The 18,223-nt window shown below is 41.0% G+C and overlaps 1 protein-coding gene across 8 annotated transcripts in view; it reads left to right on the top strand.

The window, feature by feature from the left end:
• The first annotated feature begins 5,764 nt into the window (after window positions 1-5,764).
• Cdk12 (cyclin dependent kinase 12) overlaps window positions 5,765-18,223 on the top strand; it is an 81,968-nt gene continuing 69,509 nt past the window's right edge. For 7 of the 8 annotated variants that reach the window (XM_060386806.1, XM_021659885.2, XM_060386805.1 and 4 more), the window contains exons 1-2: window positions 5,765-7,409; window positions 13,607-14,482. In XM_060386806.1, coding sequence (XP_060242789.1) covers window positions 6,367-7,409; window positions 13,607-14,482 — 1,919 coding nt within the window. In that variant the 5' untranslated portion in view covers window positions 5,765-6,366. The remainder of the gene's footprint in view (window positions 7,410-13,606; window positions 14,483-18,223) is intronic. The other variant, XM_021659880.2, reaches the window with a different exon arrangement.

The raw sequence follows: 18,223 nt of genomic DNA, 5'->3' as shown, positions 1-18,223 counted from the left end.
CTGCTTATTATACCTTGAACTTTTGTTTTGTTTTTGTTTTTCGAGACAGACAGGGTTTCTCTCTCTGTAGCTTTGGTTGTCCTGGACTTGCTTTCTCAGGATGACCTTGAACTCACAAAGATACAACTGCCTCTACCTCCGAGTGCTGGGACCATAGGCATGCACCACAGTGACCTTTTTAAGTTTTATAACTTTTTTTAATATCTAGGGCAGAAGGGGTAACAAAGGAAATATTTTAAAATATATGTGATATATATATATATGAATATGAGTCCTGTGTCTTCATGTGTATCAGAAGAGGGAATCAGATCCCATTACATATGGTTGTTGGAATTGAACTCAGGTCCTCTGGAAGAGCAGAGAATGCTCTTAAATTGCTGAGCTGTCTCTTTAGCCTCAAAGGGAATCTTTTTGTTTTGATTTGTTTTTTAAGATAAGGTTTCTCTGTATAACAGAGCCCTGTTTTTGTTTTTTTTAATTTTTTTTTTTTTGGACTCAATTTGCAGACCAGGCTAGCCTCAAACTCACTGAGGTCCACTGACTCTACCTCCCAAGTGCTGGAATTAGAGGCATGTGGCATTATCACCCGGCCCCAAAGGAAATCTTTTTAGTAGCTGTCTTTAATCCTTTAAAAAGGAGCTAGCAAAAAGTTGTGTAGTATCTCTTTGGTCAGTGTTGGACAGAGGGAAAATCTGTTATATCCAGGCTGGGTTATCTGGTAGCAATCCTCCTGCCCAGCCCAGGGACCATTCCCCCCCCCCCCCCTTTTCAGAGAATGGTGGGTCCTGAGTTTTTCAGTTATATAGATCATTGGTTAATAAGGAGACATAAATAGAGAGAGAGAGGAGTGGAACTTTCTCTTTTCCTTCGGGCTCAGTCCAGGGGAACTTTACCCCTCCCATGGGCTGCTCGGAGCAGGTACAGGGCAGAAGGAATGCTCCCCTGGAAGACCTACATTCCACTTCATTTTTAATACACCTCCTGAGAATAATGAAGGAAACATTCCAAAAGTGTGAACTGTTTAGAAACAAAACTGCCCATAATTTCACTCTCTGGATCTTAATTCACAGTAACAAATAACAGGCTGATCAGAAGAGAGAGACAGACAGGACAGAAACAGCAACAGGAGACAAATTAGGGGTGACCACAACACACTAATATACCTGAACAGAGGGATACAGTGTCCTCTCATGTAGACCCTAGACACTGGGATTAGCAGCTGCATTAAACCTCTTCTGTGCATCCAAACAGAAGGCACCTTAACCAGACTTACATACCAGGCAACTTTCTAATTTGTTTCCTTTGGGGGTGGAAGTATTAGCCACTTCCAAAGAGTTAGGCATCCCTTGATCAAAGGGATCCCTGTGGACTTGGAACATCTCAGTTCGTACAACCCCTAGAAGTCATCTGACCACCACACCCTTTTTTACTCTAAGGGGTTCTGAGACCCTTAGTGTCCTGAAGTCTGGTCTCTGGGATCTTGGTGGGATTTCCAAAACTATTGTGAGAGGAGACTTCTCAAAATGGGTTTAAGCCAAAAGCAAGTCTTATATACTGCCGTCAACTATACTGGGTGTTCAGGATCCCAGTGTAGCCCTGAGCCTTTCTCAGGGTGAGCTTTCAAGCACAAAAACTATGTCTTGGGTTAATATACTTCAATTAACAAGAACAGTTAGCCAGAAGCTGAACTACAGAAGCCAAAAGGAAAGGATAAGTACATTTAGAGACTTTCCCATAAGAAGGGACTTTGATTTGTATTTGTTTTTGGCAGATGCTGCCTATGCACTGAGTTTTATAGATTGAATGTCACTTCCATCATGGACCTAGCTGTGAGTTGTGCTAAGGTCTGGGGCTTTGTTACACAGTGTTCATTTTTTTTTTCTTTTTGAGTCAGGGTCTCATATAACCAATGCTAGCCTTGAATTCTGGATTTGCCTTCATCTCCTAAGTCCTGGGAAGATGTCCAGGTTGAATATTTTGAGCATAATAGTACATCCCAGATATTTCATAATATAAAAATGATTCTAAGCTGGGAGAGTCCAGACTGAATGGGGCCATGTGAGGAGAGGAAGAAGGAGAGGGTTAAGCCAGAAGCCAAGAGGCCAGGAGAGTGGAACCAAGAGTGGGCAGCCAAGAGGCAAACAGATAAAAACAACTGTCATCAAAATGGCTAGGTTATACAGGGAAGACCAACTAAAAGAAAGGCAGTGAAGCTTAGGGGCTGGAGAGGTTGAGGAAGGGGGCCGCATGAGAAGTGCTGAGGAGCCAGGACTCTGATACAGGCAGGGAGTGAAAGAGAGGCCAGAGTCCCTCTGATATATTAAATAAGCACCTCAGTTAGCCATTTGTCTTCAGGTTTTTCACAGAAACTTTCTACACAAATAAACACTAATGTCTATATGAAGTGTAGCTAGGGAAATATAAGGTTTACAAAGTTTATAAACTTCTAAGTTTGAGGCCAGCCTCAGTAATATGGGACTTTGTGTAAAAAAAAAAAAAAAAAAAAAATAGCTGGTTGCGGTGGGTGGCACAAGCCTTTAATTCTAACACTTGGGAGGCAGAGGCAGACAAATTTCTAGTTCTAGACCAACCTAATCTATATATTCTATCTGTAATATATATAATATCTATATAAATCTATCTATAATCTATAAATCCAGGCTAGCCAAGGTCACATGGTAACCCTTAGACAAATAAAACAAAACATTAAAGAAGCACTCTGGAAAGAAAGATAAATGTTTAACAACACTGGAATAGAAAGGTTTTCAAGATATAAACAAAAAGTGTTGCCTGGCTTAGTTGTGCACACCTGCTGTCTTAGCACTTGGGAGATAGAAACAAGAATCAGGAGTGTCAAAGCCAGACATACTTGGCTCAAGGCTTCCTTAAACTACAATTAAAACAAAGTAAGATCCAGTGTGGTAGTCTCAGTACTGGGGAGGCAGAGGCAGGTTGGTCTCTGAGTTCCTGTGCCACCTGTTAGACTCAAGAAAACTCTTTAAACCTAACGCTGACTCACACCTGTCTCCCAGTTACTTTTGTAGAGTGGAGATGGACTGCCAGGAGTTTGCCTTGGTTGCAAAGTGAGAGCCTGGCTCACCCCTTTATTCCCGGCACTTGGGAACCAGAGGCAGGCATATCTCTGATCTCGAGGCCAGCCTCGTCCACAGAAAGAGTTCCAGGTCAGCCAGGGCTACACAGAGAAACCCTGTCTCGAAAAACCAAAGGTGGGGGGAGCACCCTACAACCAAGAACCTAAATTATTAAGTTCACGTGTTGAAGTTACTGTAACTTTAAGTTTCCTATCTATATAATCTATTTTAATTTTTTATTTCTTTCTTTTGTGTGTGCCTTGGTGTTTTGCCTAGATGCCTATCTGTGTGAAGGTATCTGATCCCCTGGGGCTGGAGTTATAAACAGGTGTGAGCTGCCATGTTGGTTCTGGGGATTAAACTTGGGTCCTCTGGAACAGCGGTTATTGCTCTTAACCACTAAGCCATCTCTCCAGCCCCATAACTTCCTGTCTGTATAATCTAAATAGAAACTTTCTGACCTGCTTTGGGGGGTTGGTGGGCAAGGGACTGTCATCCCAGAGCTCTCATACCCTACCCTGCAGGTTGTGCAAATCATGCAACTGAAACTCCTGGAATCACTCAATTCAGTTTGTCAGCAAAATGAAGCACCGCCCCCCTTTTTTCTTCATTTTATTTTTGAGAGCAATCTTTATTTTTACAAAAGCCCTCTTCTCACCCACCGGTTATTGTGAGAAATCATCAAGTTTACAAATTTTGTCTTTAAAACTGTGAGAGTCCTACAGGGCAACACATGCCTATAATTACAATGTTTTTTAGCTGGAGCAGATGAAAGTGAGCTCCAGGCTAGTGGAGACCTTCTCCAAGAGAGGAGGAAAGGTGAGAGAGCTAAGAAAGAAAAGGAAAGACAGAGAGGAAGAGAGAGAAAAAAATGAAACTTTGAATATAAGATTTCCTAGGGTAGAATTTTATCCACCTAAAAAAGAGCAATACTCATGCTCCTGACAGGGTTATACTGTACTTTCTGTACCTAGTGAAAACCTGCTCAAATCCATGCTTTCTGAGCTGTTTGTTTTTTTTTTCTCTTTTCTGTAAAAGTTTGACTTTTGTTTTTGGCAAAACACCTGTCTTAAAAAATGTTTTATTTAATTTTACTTTATGTGCATTAGTGTGAAGGTGTCAGAGCCCTTGGAGTTGGTGTTACAGACCGTTGTGAGCTGCCATGTGGATGTGGATGCTGGGAATTGAACTGGGGTCCATTTTGAAGAGCAAACAGTGCTCTTAACCACTGAGCCATCTTTCCAGGCCCTAAAACATCTGTTTTATGTGTAGTCTATTGTCGAGTTTTCATCTATCCGCCCCTTGTATAAAACTTGCACAGTAGCAGGGCAGTGGTGGTGCGCGCCTTTAATCTCAGTAAAAGCCCGTGGATCTCTGAGGCCAGCCTGGTCTATAGAGTGAGTTCCAGGACAGCCAGGACTACACTTCCCTGTCTTGAGAAACAGAATCAAAATAACAAACAAACACCAAAAGAACCTGCACAGTACATTCAGCCAAACTGATTCTTTTTTTTTTTAAGTCAGGGTCTCACTTATGCAACTCTGGATGACCTGGAACTCAAGAGATTTCCAGCCTCAATCTGCAGAGTGCTAGGATTAAAGGTGTGTCACCACACCCTTTAATTTTTCAATACTTTTCTTAAAAGGTCTTCAGAATCTGGATCTAAGCAAACCATCTAAATGATCATTGTCTCATTTCCAATCATTATTAGTTGTGTCTAGCTCACATATTCGTTCAATTGACATTTAAATTTATTTTTAAAAATGTGGAAGCAAGGTGTGGTGGCACAGACCTTTAATTCCCAGCACTAAGGCTAGGCCAGAGGCCTCTTTCAAATATTTTGAGTTCCAGGTTAGCCAGGGCTACCTAGGGAGACTCTATTTCAAAAAGATAAATATGATTGCAAAAATTTTTAAATAATATAGAAATAGGGAGGTTGAGGTCGAATAGCCGCAATTTTGTCACGAGCCTGGCTTAGAGAACCTGTTGCAAACAGTTTGACTCTGCACTACACTCTACACTAACTTTTCTACCCCTAAACCGACTTTTCTCATTCTGGAATTCCTTACTTGTAAAATCGCAATGACAGTGTCTCGTGGTCAGGGCAGAGAAAATGAATGCAAGATGCCTAACACTTAGTATATGCCATTAGTAGAAAGCTTTGTTTAAACGTTCAGACTTGAAGGACCCGCGAGGCAGGGGTAGGCCGATCTCTGACTTCGGGGAATGCTTGGTCTACACGGTTGAGTTCCAGGACAGCCAGGGTTACACAGAGAAACCCTGTTTCAGCCGTTCCCCCCCCCAAAACAAACAAAAAAACCCAACAGTCAGGTTTGAGTTGTACTGTCCCCAGTGTTCACTTGTTTTAAAAATTTGTGATAATCAAAAGACTTCTTACAGGCTGTGTTAGGATGCTTTTCCGCCGAAACCTGGGAATATTTACTCACAGTTGCCAGTTAGGTTTAAGTTTTAAAGGTAATCTCTGCAACTTCCGCTTCTACAGAGCTCTCAAAAGGGGAGTTGGAAACTTATCGCGAGAGTCTAACGGGACGCATTTGTGCCTTGGGTCCTGTTCTCGCGTTGTTTCGTGAAGTAATGGGTAGAGCCGAAAAGGAAGCACGAAGTATCGCGGGAGTCTAGCGGAATCTCGCGATGATTTTGGAGCTCGCCCCTCCCCCTCCCCCCAAGTGCCGTTTCGGTTTAATCTAGTGTGTGACTGAGTCTGTGTGAGGGAGCGAAATGTGTATGTGAGGTACTGGCGTGAGGCGGAGGTTAGAAAAGGGGCTCCCTCTGGAACGAGGGACGAAGTGGGAGGTGAGGCAACCTAGGCCGCGGAGCCCCGGCGACAGGAAGCCGTCCCGAGCCGGGCTACCGGGTAGGGGAAGGGCCCGCGCAGTCCTCCCAGGGCCCCAGAGCCGGAGTCGGCCCCACAGGCTCGGGCGGTCGGCTTCCTACTTCCTTGACCTCCCGGGCTCGCGGGCCCGAAGACTGGTTCGGCTGCGGTGGGCGGCGGTGAGGGACAGAGTCGAGCAGCTACCGGTGTCGCGCTACTCCACCGCTGAGGAACTCTCATTCCTTCCCTCGCTTCTTCACCCCCCCACCTCATGTAGGAGGGCGCTTGAGGAGGCGAGAGGAAGGAGGAGCCTGGCCTACGGTCCCTTCCCTCCCCACCCCCTTCTAGGGGCGCTTTGGTGGGCGTGGGGTTGGGGGGGAGGGTGGGGCTCTTTGGAGTGCTGGGGAACTTTTTCCCCTTCTTCAGGCTCGGGGAAAGGGAATGCCCAATTCAGAGAGACATGGGGGCAAGAAGGACGGGAGTGGAGGAGCTTCTGGAACTTCGCAGCCGTCATCGGGAGGTGGCAGCTCCAACAGCAGGGAGCGTCACCGCTTGGTGTCGAAGCACAAGCGGCATAAGTCCAAACACTCCAAAGACATGGGGTTGGTAACCCCCGAAGCAGCATCTTTGGGTACAATAATTAAACCTTTGGTGGAGTATGACGACATCAGCTCTGATTCAGATACCTTCTCAGATGACATGGCCTTCAAATTAGACAGGAGGGAGAATGATGAACGTCGCGGAACGGATCGGAGTGACCGCCTGCACAGACATCGTCATCACCAGCACCGGCGGTCCCGAGACTTGGTAAAAACTAAGCAGACCGAGAAAGAAAAAAACCAGGAAGTCTCCAAATCTGGATCTACGAAGGACCGGATATCAGGAAGTTCAAAACGTTCAGTGGAGGGGAATGATGATTATGGGAAGACACAAATATCCAAAAGCAGCAGCAAGGAATCCAGGTCGTCCAAACTCCACAAGGAGAAGACCCGGAAAGAACGTGAGTTAAAGTCTGGACACAAAGACCGGAGTAAAAGCCATCGGAAAAGGGAAACACCCAAAAGTTACAAAACGGTGGACAGTCCTAAACGGAGATCCAGGAGTCCCCATAGGAAATGGTCTGACAGTTCCAAGCAAGATGACAGCCCTTCGGGAGCTTCTTACGGCCAAGATTATGACCTTAGCCCCCCAAGGTCTCACACTTCTAGCAATTACGACTCGTATAAGAAGAGTCCTGGAAGTACCTCAAGAAGGCAGTCAATCAGCCCACCTTACAAAGAGCCGTCTGCTTACCAGTCCAGCACTAGGTCACCCAGTCCCTACAGCAGACGGCAGAGGTCTGTGAGTCCCTATAGCCGGAGAAGGTCGTCCAGCTATGAAAGGAGTGGCTCTTACAGCGGGAGATCACCCAGTCCCTATGGTCGAAGGCGATCTAGCAGCCCTTTCTTGAGCAAGAGGTCTCTGAGTCGGAGTCCAATCCCCAGGTGAGCTGTTGTCTGTTTTTCCTAAGGTAGGGTGGGATGGGGGGAACTGTCAATTAGTCTTTATAACATTAAAGCTTGTGTTCAAGCTTGCAGTGTTCAACTTTGACTATGTTGGCTAGTCAATTAGGTAAGTCTGGCTTTCCCCAAACCCAAAATTGAGAAGTAAAGATTTCACGTGCCTCCAACTGCTCAAGCAAGGTAGGTAGGTACTTTTCAATAATGGGGAATCTTCACTTGTGAGAAATCACCCAGAATTTGTTTAGCTATTTGTTGTTTTGCCCTAAAATTTTGTAAAGTCATAGGTAGCAGTGCTTAAATTTTAGTGGAACTCACAAGAGAATTGAGAAACTACAAATTTTCATTTCTATTGTTTGAGTTTGTTTGCCAAAGTTAGCCTACCAACTTTGCCTACTATGTCCCCAAATCTATTATCACCCTTTTAACTTATGGAAAAGTCCTATCTTGTAACTTTTTAGTGAAATTTGAGCTAGTGAGAGTATTTTCTTTTGACATGCAGCCTAACAACAGTTACAAAGACAGCTTATTGATTTTTTTAACACCACTGTTGACTTAACCTTGTTAACACTAGAAATTTTCAAAATCTTACTTGAAATATGTGCTAATAATGCCTTCTGCTTGATATTTTTGTTAGAAAGATGTTTTAATTTGAAATTATATATAGAAAATTGTTCTTCTCTTGTGTGTGGACCTATCTTTGTCCACAAAACCAGAACAGTAGCTTTAGTTTTATCTGAGTGGAATCTTGATATTTCTTTGTGACCTTTGGCAAATGATTTAATTTGTTCACACATGAGTTTCTTCATTTGGAAAATAGGAATAGAAACTACCTACTTCAAGGCTGTGAAGATTAATAAATATGAAGCATGTTACTGTGCCTTGAGCATAATGTGACTCAGTACATTTTACAAGTGAATACCACTGAAAGAAAAATTAATTCATGCATGTTTTATGTCAGCGTATATTTCACTGACTTAAAGTTACTTACAGCTAAAGTGTATTTGCCTAAATACAGTGCTCAAGTTTTCTTATTGTTTTCTCATTATAGTATTAAAAAAATTCAAACTTAGATTGAATTATAACAAAAATGCATGTATGTACCTAACACCTAAATTCTGTAATTAATATTTGTGACATATTTTGGCTCATGTTTATCTACATTACTTTTTTTTTTAAAGCTTCATCTCAGAGTTGTAGCAATAAGCATACTTTTGTAAACTTTTAGCATGTATACCATTTCTTAGAATTCAGTATTTTTTGGAGAGGTAAGATTTTTGTATAGTGGAATGCATAAGTCATAAATATATCATTTATAATGTTGCACAGTTTTAAAGTATTCTTAGAAGTTTATTCTATTCTGTTTATTTATTTATTTTTCCAGACAGGGTTTCTCTGTGTAGCCTTGGCTGTTCTGGACTTGCTTTGTAGACCAGCCTGGCCTCGAATTCACAGAGATCTGAATGCTTCTGCCTCTCTTAGTGCTGGGATCACAGGCGTGCATACACCATTATTTTTTAGTCATGGTTTCACACTGTAACCTAGGGAGGCCTGAAATTTACTATGTAGCCTATGCTAACCTCAAACTGTCCTGAAATCTCCAGCAATCCTCCTTTAACTCTTGACTGTTGGGGTTATAGACATGTGCTGTCATATTAGGCAAAATATTTGTTTTCTTGAGAGCATCATTGTGAAAGTTACTTGAAAATTTTTTACTGTTGAGTTTAAAAATTAAAAACTAAAACAATTTTTGGTGAGAACTTTTGTTTTGAAATTATTTTATTTAGATTCTTAGAGAAAATAGCAGGTATCAAGGTTCTCTTAAGTGAATTGAAAAAGTTTTGTTTTTTTTTTTTAACAATTTCCTTTCCCAAAGATTTATTTATTTATTTATTTATTTAATGTAGATGAGAGCAGTATATACACCTGTATGCCAGAAGAGGGCATCAGACCCCTGTATAAATGGTTCTGAGCCACCATGTGGTTGCTGGGAATTGAACTCAGGACCTCTGGAAGAGCAGCCAGTGCTCTTAACCTGTGAGCCATCTCTCCAGCTCCAAGTTGTGTTTCTTAATTGAAATTAATCCAGTAATGGCAGATATAAATGAGGAGGAAGTGGAGACAATATTGGTAGTGGGGATGCAGATATAAAAGCAAATATTATTGGAAACATGAACTTCTTTGTTGGCTTGTAGCATTGTTTGTTTGTATGCATACATTGTATATTTTTATTGGACTTCTTAGCAGTAAGTAATAAATTGTTGAATGTAGAGCCTGAGCAGCATGACAAACACATATAAACCTAGTGTTTGAAAAGCTGTGGCAAGTGGATTTTGATTTTTTTTTTAAGATTATTTGTTTATTATGTATGCAGTGTTCTGTCTCATGTAGGCCTGCAGGCTAGAATAGGGCACCAGATCTCATTATAGATGGTTGTGAGCCATTATGTGGGTGCTGGGAAGTGAACTCAGGACCTCTGGGAGAGCAGCCAGTGCTCTTAACCTCTGAGCCATCTTTCCAGCCCCTGTCTGTTTTTCTCAAGACAGAATTTCTCTGTGTAGCTCTGGCTGTCCTGGAACTTAGTTCAAGGTTTGCCTTGATCACAGAGGTTTAACCTGCCTCTGCCTAAAGGTGTTGCTACCATACCCAAGTCCAGTACCTTTTTTTTTTTTTTTTTTTTTTTTTTTTAGAGACAGGTCTCATTATACAGTCTTGACTGGCCTGAAAAATCAATATATAGACCAGGCTGGCTCAAATGCAGAACTGTCTACCTCTTCTTCTCAAGTGCTGCAATTAAAGGCATGGACCATCATGCCTGGCTCTAGTCATAGTTTTTGTGGTTTGAGTTGTCGGTTTTCCTTACACTGATTCTTGAGCAGGGCTATAATAAAAAAGTGATAAGTTAATGAGACTTTAGAATAATCAGTTATATAGATTCCCATATTTTATTCACAATCATTCCTCATAAAAATTTGTTTGTGGGACTTAAAAAATGGCTTGGCAGTTAAGAACATTGACTGTAGCCAGGCATAGTTTGAGTCCAGCCTGGTCTACATATCAAATTTCAGGCCAGCTACATAGTAAAATTCTGCTTCAAAAAACAAAACAAGTTTATTTGTACATGCAGTAATATCTTGTCTTCTGTGTCCTAAAAAATCGATTGGGAATCATTTTTCTCTTAAACTGAGAAAGACCTTAAAAATTGACACTCAGAAGACTAAAGAGTATTAGGCCAACTTAGTTTATGTAGCAAGACTATGCCTCAGAACACTAAAAAATAAAAATGTGAAGTGTTATGGTTGGTATTATAGATTAGTAGTAGGGTGTTCCCTTAGCAAATGGAAGGTTCTGACCTCAGTACCTAAAAATAAAATATTTCAAGAACTGTTGTAGTTTTAAATTTTTTTATTTTAATATGAAAAGTTTTCTATATGCTTATAAATTCTAAATTTTAAATTTAAAATTCCAAATTTTGTATATGGAAATTTGTTTATTATAGACACAACTTTATTATAAGCTAAGGCTATAAAGTAGTATCCTAGTTAAAAAGTTAGAAGTTGAGGTGCAGGCAGGGTTGGCTAAGTGGTTAGGACTCCTAGAGGGAGATTTCCCGGCCAGTGGCTCATAAACATCTCTAAATCCATTCCCGGGATTACAATGCCCTCTCTTGATCTCTGTGGACACTGGGCACAGAGGTGGTGCACTTATGTAAATACATACATACAAAGCACTCCTGCCCATAAAATAATACATCTTGGAGCTGGAGAGGTGGCTCAGAGGTTAAGAGCACTGGCTGCTCTTCCAGAAGTCCTGAGTTTAATTCCCAGCAACCACATGGTGGCTCACCACCATCTATACTGAGATCTGGTGCCCTCTTCTGGCCTGCAGGTGTACATACAGACAGAACACTGTATAAATAATAAATCTTTTTAAAAAATACATCTTAAAAGACTAAAAAGTAAGAAGGTATTGAAGCATAATACTTCCTGATGTTTCCACGTTATTAAATATTTATAAAACAAAGTTTTTCAAAGTAAGCATGAATATGACTATATTCTGATGTTGGGAAGTATGCCATCTTCCTCCATTTAATTAAGTAGTGAGCAAGCTTGGTGGTGGTGGTGGCACATAAGTTTAATTTCAGCACTTGAGAGATAGAGGCAGGCACAGCTCTGAGTTAAAGGGAAGCTTGGTCTACTGAGTGAGTTCCAAGACAGCTAGGACTTTATAGAAAGACTGTCTGGAAAAACAACAAAAACCAACTAAAGAGAGACAACCTAAATAGGTAGTGGACAATTTTTGGTAACTTTGTTTATTTTTCTTGACAGTTTCTTTGTGTAGCCTTAGCAGTTTTAGACTTACTCTGTAGGCCAAGATGGCCTCAAATATACAGAATCTGCCTGACTGTTGCTGGAATTAAACGTGTATGCTACCATTGCCCAGTTTATTTTTGTTTTATTTATTTTTTAATCACAATTCTGCCTCTGCCTCCTTACCACTGTGATTACCAGTTGTGCCATTATGGTGCCAGCTCTGTTGTGTTGTTTATTTTTTTGAGACTGTCTTACTCTATAGCTCGGAACTTCTTTTGTAGAGCAAACAGTTTAGAATTCACAGAGATCCTAAAGGCATAAACCTACTATACCCGTATGTGTGGATCTTTTTTTTTATTATTTTAAATTATGTATGTGTCTGTGTGCATACATGCACATGAATGCAAGTGCCAAAGAAGACCACAGGCTCTAGATCCCCAGATCCTGGAGTTACAGGTCATTGTGCCCAGTATGGGTGGTGAGAACTAAACTTGGACCTTCTGCTAGATGAGTATACGTTCAACACTGAACCATCTCTCTAGCCCCTGATATATATTTTTTAATTTATTGTTTTGTTTTTTAGCAAGGTCTGAATATAACCCAAGCTAGCAGAAACTTACTGTGTGGCTCACACTGGCATCTTAGTCTGTGTAATATCTTGCCTTGGTTTCCTAAACGCTAGGCTTTCAAAAAGGAACCACCAAACCCTAGCCAAGTGAATATTTAGTTTTACTTGCTTCACAAACAAGTATTCATGCAGATTTTCGAGGTTTTGTCTTTTTTTTTTAGATGCAGTCTCATAGTCCAAGCTATTTTTGAGTTTGCCATATAACAGAGCATGACTTTGATTTTTTTTAATACTTTGTTTTATGTATATGAGTGTTTGTGTGCATGTATGTATACCATATTCATGCTTGGTGCTTAAGGAGGCAAGACGTGGCTGTTGGATGGTTTGAGCCACCAAGTAGGTGATGGGAAGTGCTTTTAACCACAGACCCTTTTCTTTAGTCCTAACTTTGAACCTTTCTTTGAGGGGGGTAGTTGTTCTGTTTTCTTTTTGTTTTTTTTGTTGTTGTTGTTGTTGTTGCTTGTTTTTGTTTTTCTTTATGCTTTCTGAGATAAGGTCTCACTATATAGTTCTGGCTTCCTGGAGTTCATTCTGTAGACTAGGCTGGGCCTTGAACTCATGGAGATTCACCTGTCTTTGTTTCCTCAGTGCTGGAGATTCACCTAGCCTTGCTTCCTCAGTGCTTAGCCTAAAGGCATGCATCACAATGCCTGACCTGGTTTGTTTGCTTGCCTGCTTGCTTGCTTATTTTTTTTAATCTATCTATCTATCTATCTATCTATCTATCTACCTACCTACCTACCTACTTATCTATCTATCTGTCTGTCTGTCTGTCTGTCTGTCTGTCTGTCTATCTCGTATGGGTGGTTTGCCTGTACATTTTGTACTTGCAGTGCCTGGGGAGACCTGGAGAGGAAGTTGGAACATCTGGAACTAGAGTAACAATTAGCCATGCTGTGGGTTTTGGGATTACAACCTCAGCCCTCTGGAAGAGTTAGCCACTATTCTTAATCACTGAGCAAGCCCCTCCTGACCTCATTTTCCTCCCTTGCTTTTTTTTTTTTTTTTTTGAAACAGTAGACCACTTTTTCTTTGAATTTCGAGATTCTTATGCCTCTCCCTTCCCTTCTTAGTGCTGTGATTAAAGTAGTGTGCCACTATGCCTTGCTTTAATCTATTTTTAGGATTGATAACTCAGAATGGGATTAAATTTACAGTTCTAGACCCAGTTTTGCTGACCTATTGTCTTCTTTATATCTCTGTTTATGATGTATTTTAATTTGACTGTTTTCTTCTTTCAGTAGGAAATCCATGAAGTCCAGAAGTAGAAGTCCTGCATATTCAAGACACTCATCTTCTCATAGTAAAAAGAAGCGATCCGGGTCACGCAGCCGTCATTCCAGTATCTCACCTGTCAGGCTTCCATTGAATTCCAGCCTGGGAGCTGAACTCAGTAGAAAAAAGAAGGAAAGAGCAGCAGCTGCTGCAGCAGCAAAAATGGATGGAAAAGAATCCAAGGGTTCACCTATAATTTTGCCTAAAAAAGAGAAACTTGACGTGAAGGAGTCAGGATTAGACTCAAAAAAATTACCCAGAGGTGGAAAGTCAGAAAAATCTATTCCAGATACTGAACTGGTAAATGTAGCACATTCAAACACAGAGGTAAAAAATTGTTTAGATGCAGGGAAAGTAAAGTTGGATGAGAACTTGCAGAACCATCCTGTTAAGGATTTGAAAGCACAGGGAACAAAGGACACTAAACCTCTAACATTGAAGGAGGTAATTGTTACTTCAAAGGAGACAGAGGCATCAGAAAAGGAGACCCTTCCACCTCTCCCCACAATTACTTCTCCACCCCCTTTACCATCTACTACCCCTCCACCTCAGACACCCCCTTTGCCACCTTTACCTCCACTACCAGCTATTCCACTGCAGCCACCTCTGCCTCCTCCCCAACCACCATTTAGTCAAGTTCCTGTTTCCAGTACTTCAACTTTGCCCTCTTCTCCTCACCCAAGGACATCTACTCTATCCTCTCAGATAAATTCTCAGCCCCCTGTACAGGTTTCTGTGAAGACTCAAGTGTCTGTAACAGCTGCTATTCCACACCTGAAAACTTCAACATTGCCTCCTCTGCCCCTCCCTCCCCTGTTACCTGGAGATGATGACATGGATAGGTAAGTTCCATAGTAGGAAGAGAGAAGTCAGTTTTCTTGATGTATAATATATTTTTATTAAGAATGTCTTTTCATTATGTGTTTATGATTAGGAATTGCTTTTTGTTTTTTAGTGGAAAATTCCATTCTTGGATTGCTTAAGAATAGAGAATTAGAACTTTGTGGGGTTTTCTTTTCTTTGATTTTTTTTTAATTACATTTGTTTGTTTATTTTTGAGTGTGTATATTATTGTCTTAGTGTAGAGGCCAGAGGAGAATTTGGTAAGAATCAGTTCCCTTCTTCCCTGTGGATCCCAAGTATCAGTCATCAGGCTTAGCGGCAAGTGCCTTAACTTGCTGGATTATCTCAGTGGCCATCTATTGGGGTTAGGGCCAGGGGTAGGTAGGGTCTTGTTATACTCAATATATAGTCTCAGCCTTAAACTAGCAACAATCCTGCCTCAGTATCTTGAATGCTGGGATTATAAACATGCACCACTATGCCTGACAGGGAGTAAAATTTAAAGCTTGATAAGTCTTTCTTAGTGTAAATTTAAAGTTTTTTTTGTTTTGTTTTGGTTTTTTGTGGGGAGGTTTTGAGACAGGGTTTTATCATGTAGCCCTGGCTATCTTGGAATTTACCCTATAGATCAGGCTGGCCTCAAACTCAGTGCTCTGTCTGCCTCTGCTTCCGAAGTGCTGGGATGAATGGCATGCAGCACCACTGCACAACCTAGATTTGTTTTTTGTATGTGCATGTATGACTGTTTTGCCTGCACATGTGTATAAGTACTACATGTGGTCAGAAGGTGGATCCCATGGGATCCAACCATACAGATGATTCTGAGCTACCATGTGGGTGCTGGGGATTGCACTCAAGTCCTCTAGAATCGTAGCAAGTGCTCTTAATTACTGAGCCATATCTTCAGCCCTATCTTCACTATATTTGAATGTTTTTTTATTTATGTGTATGTAATGTACATGTGTACGAATGTATGTGTACCACATGGATGCCAGAGGTTATTGGAGTCTCCTGAAATTGGAGTTTGTGAGCTGCCATGTGAATGCTAAGAGCCAAACCAGGTACTCTGGAAGAGCAATAAGCATTCTTCAACCTCTGAGCCCAAGTGTACTAGTTTTATTTGTGTGTGTGTGTGTGTGTGTGTGCGTGTGTGCGTGCGTGCGTGCGTGCGTGCGCGCGTGTGCATGCATGCATGTGTACATTGAAGCCCAGAGGGTGCCCTCATACCTCAGGTCTTACATAGGCACATTTCTCCCCCATCTTTATTTTAATTTTTAAGGTTTATGGTATGCATATGTATGTGTGTGTGAACACATGTACATGTGAAAATCAGGGCCGCTTTGTGGAGTTGGTTCTTGCCTTTGTTCTTTGCATAGATTCCGAATGGAAGTCGGGTCAGCAGGATTTAATTGCAAGCATCTTTACCAACTAAGCCATTTTGCCAGCTGTTTTCTTTTTCTAATGTTTTAGTATCTACAGAGAATATGTAGAGGGATTTTTAAAAAAATCATTTATCCTGCCAGGTGGTAGTGGCATATGCCTTTAGTCCCAGCACTTGGGAGGCAGAGAGAGGCAGGTGGATCTCTGAGTTCAAAGCCAGCCTGGTCTACAGATTGAGTTCCAGGACAGCCTGGGCCACACAGAGAAACCCATCTCCAAAATTGCCACCCCTTAAAAAAAAAAAACAAAAAACCAAGCCAAAACAACACTTATCCTATAGTAAAATAAGAGCAGTATGAGGAATCTACTAATTAGACTGTAACGCACAATAGGATAATGAAAAGATCTTACGTTCTAATGGATACATTTTGAGTGTTGATTACTCATGAAACATTTTAAATCTGTTGACTATACTGGCTGAACAACACCTCTAAACATATGCTTTAGTTGGGGACATGGGTTGGAGTGTAGTCTTACTGTTTTTGTTGTTGCTGTTGAGATCCTGCCCTCCATTTGCTAGGGGATGAGTTGTATTTTCTTTTGTAAATGTCATTGTAAATTAAAAAAAAAAAAACAAGTACTGCTTATCTTAAATTGCAAAACAATTTTCAACCTTAATACTTTTTAGGCGATACCAGTAATTTGAGTGATGATTCTGTATGTGAGTGCAGGTATGCAAATGGAAGCCTCGGGTCAACATTGGGTGTTGCTCCTTAAGAGTCATTCACCGTGGTTTTTTTTTAATATATTTTATCTAGCTGGGTGTAGGCCTTTAATATCAACACTTAGGAGACAGAAGCAGACAGAACTCCTTAGTTAGAGGTCAGCTTGGTTTACATAGTGAGCTCCAGGACCCCAGGTCTATGTAATGAACTGTGGTATTTTTTTGTTTTTGTTTTTGTTTTGTTTTTCTAGACAGGATTTCTTAGTATAGCCTTGCCTGTTCTGCCCTTGGGAGGCAGAGGCAGGCAGATCTCTGTGAGTTCAAGGCCAGCCTGGTCTACAGAGTGAGTTCTAGGATAGCCAGGGTGACACAGAGAAACCCTATCTCAAACAAACAAAGGTATTTTATCAAAGGTATTTTTAACAAAAGAGTTTTGCCTGCATATTTGTATGTGCTTCAGAAGGTGGCAAATTCCTTGGAATGGGTGGTTGTAAGCCACCATGTAGGTGCTGGGAATAAAACTCTGGGACTCTGGAATAACGTGCCTTTAATAACTTAGCCATCTCTCCAGCCTTTTGAATTTCTTTTTTGAGCTTCTCCCCAGTGCTGGGATTATAAGCCTCTGCCACTGGGCCCATTTTTTATGTGAGTCTTGTATCAAATTCAAGTCCTCTTCTTTGGGTAATAAATGCATTACTTACTGAACTTTTCCTCCAGTCCTGTTTATTATTTTTAGTTCTTAAGGTCTATATTCTTTCAGTCTACCTTCTGTGAACCTTAAAAATGTGCTAGTGTAGGTGGAAGTAACAGGAAGTGGAGAGTGTTTTGTTTTTGAGGTAACCCCATGCTTTGTTGTCAAGTCTGATCTTGAACTCCTGGGCTTTATTCATCTTCCTTCTTTAGCTGTCCATGTGCTCAGACTAGATATATTTACCACAAAGCCAGTTCTCTTGTTTTTAATTTTAAATATTTATGTATTTTGGTGTTTTTTTTGTGGGGGGGGGACGACAAGATCTCACTGTGTATCCCTTGGTGGCCTGGAGCTCATCAGTCTGCCTCCAGAATGCTGGGATTTATCTGCTTCTAATTCCAGAGCACTGGGTTTAAAAGCTGTACCCCACTCAGTGTCATTATTTTAAGTGTTTGACAATTAGTTGTTTCCTATTTATAAATTATTAAAGGTAGGAAATGAAAATGAAAATTTTGCCTATTTTTTTTTTTGAGACAGAAAAGAGATAATAGATTCGTCTCGGTAGCTCATTGCCAGCAAGACTGTAAATAGATGAGATTAAGATTCATTGAGAAATACTGTCTCAGTGCTCTGGAGTCAGAGGTAGGAGAGTCATTGAGAGTTAGAAGCCAGCGTGGTCTACAAAAGAAGTCTAGGGCAGCCAGTCCTCTGAAACCCTATCTCTGAAAACAACAAACACAAAAATCCAAAAAAACTGTCTCAATTTTTTTTTTTTTTTTTTTTTTGAGAACAAGCGAAGACAGACCTTTAATGATTATCTCTGGCTTCCACACGCACACCTTGTGCACATATGTAGAGACCTTCACTAGCAAGTACACATACTACATACATAACAGTACAAGAGACAGAAAAGATAGAGACAGACACATCCTGACTGAGACCTTT

This window comes from Meriones unguiculatus, chromosome 7, assembly GCF_030254825.1.
Source record: "Meriones unguiculatus strain TT.TT164.6M chromosome 7, Bangor_MerUng_6.1, whole genome shotgun sequence".
Taxonomy (NCBI): domain Eukaryota; kingdom Metazoa; phylum Chordata; class Mammalia; order Rodentia; family Muridae; genus Meriones; species Meriones unguiculatus.
This window is presented reverse-complemented; position numbering and strand designations above follow the sequence as displayed.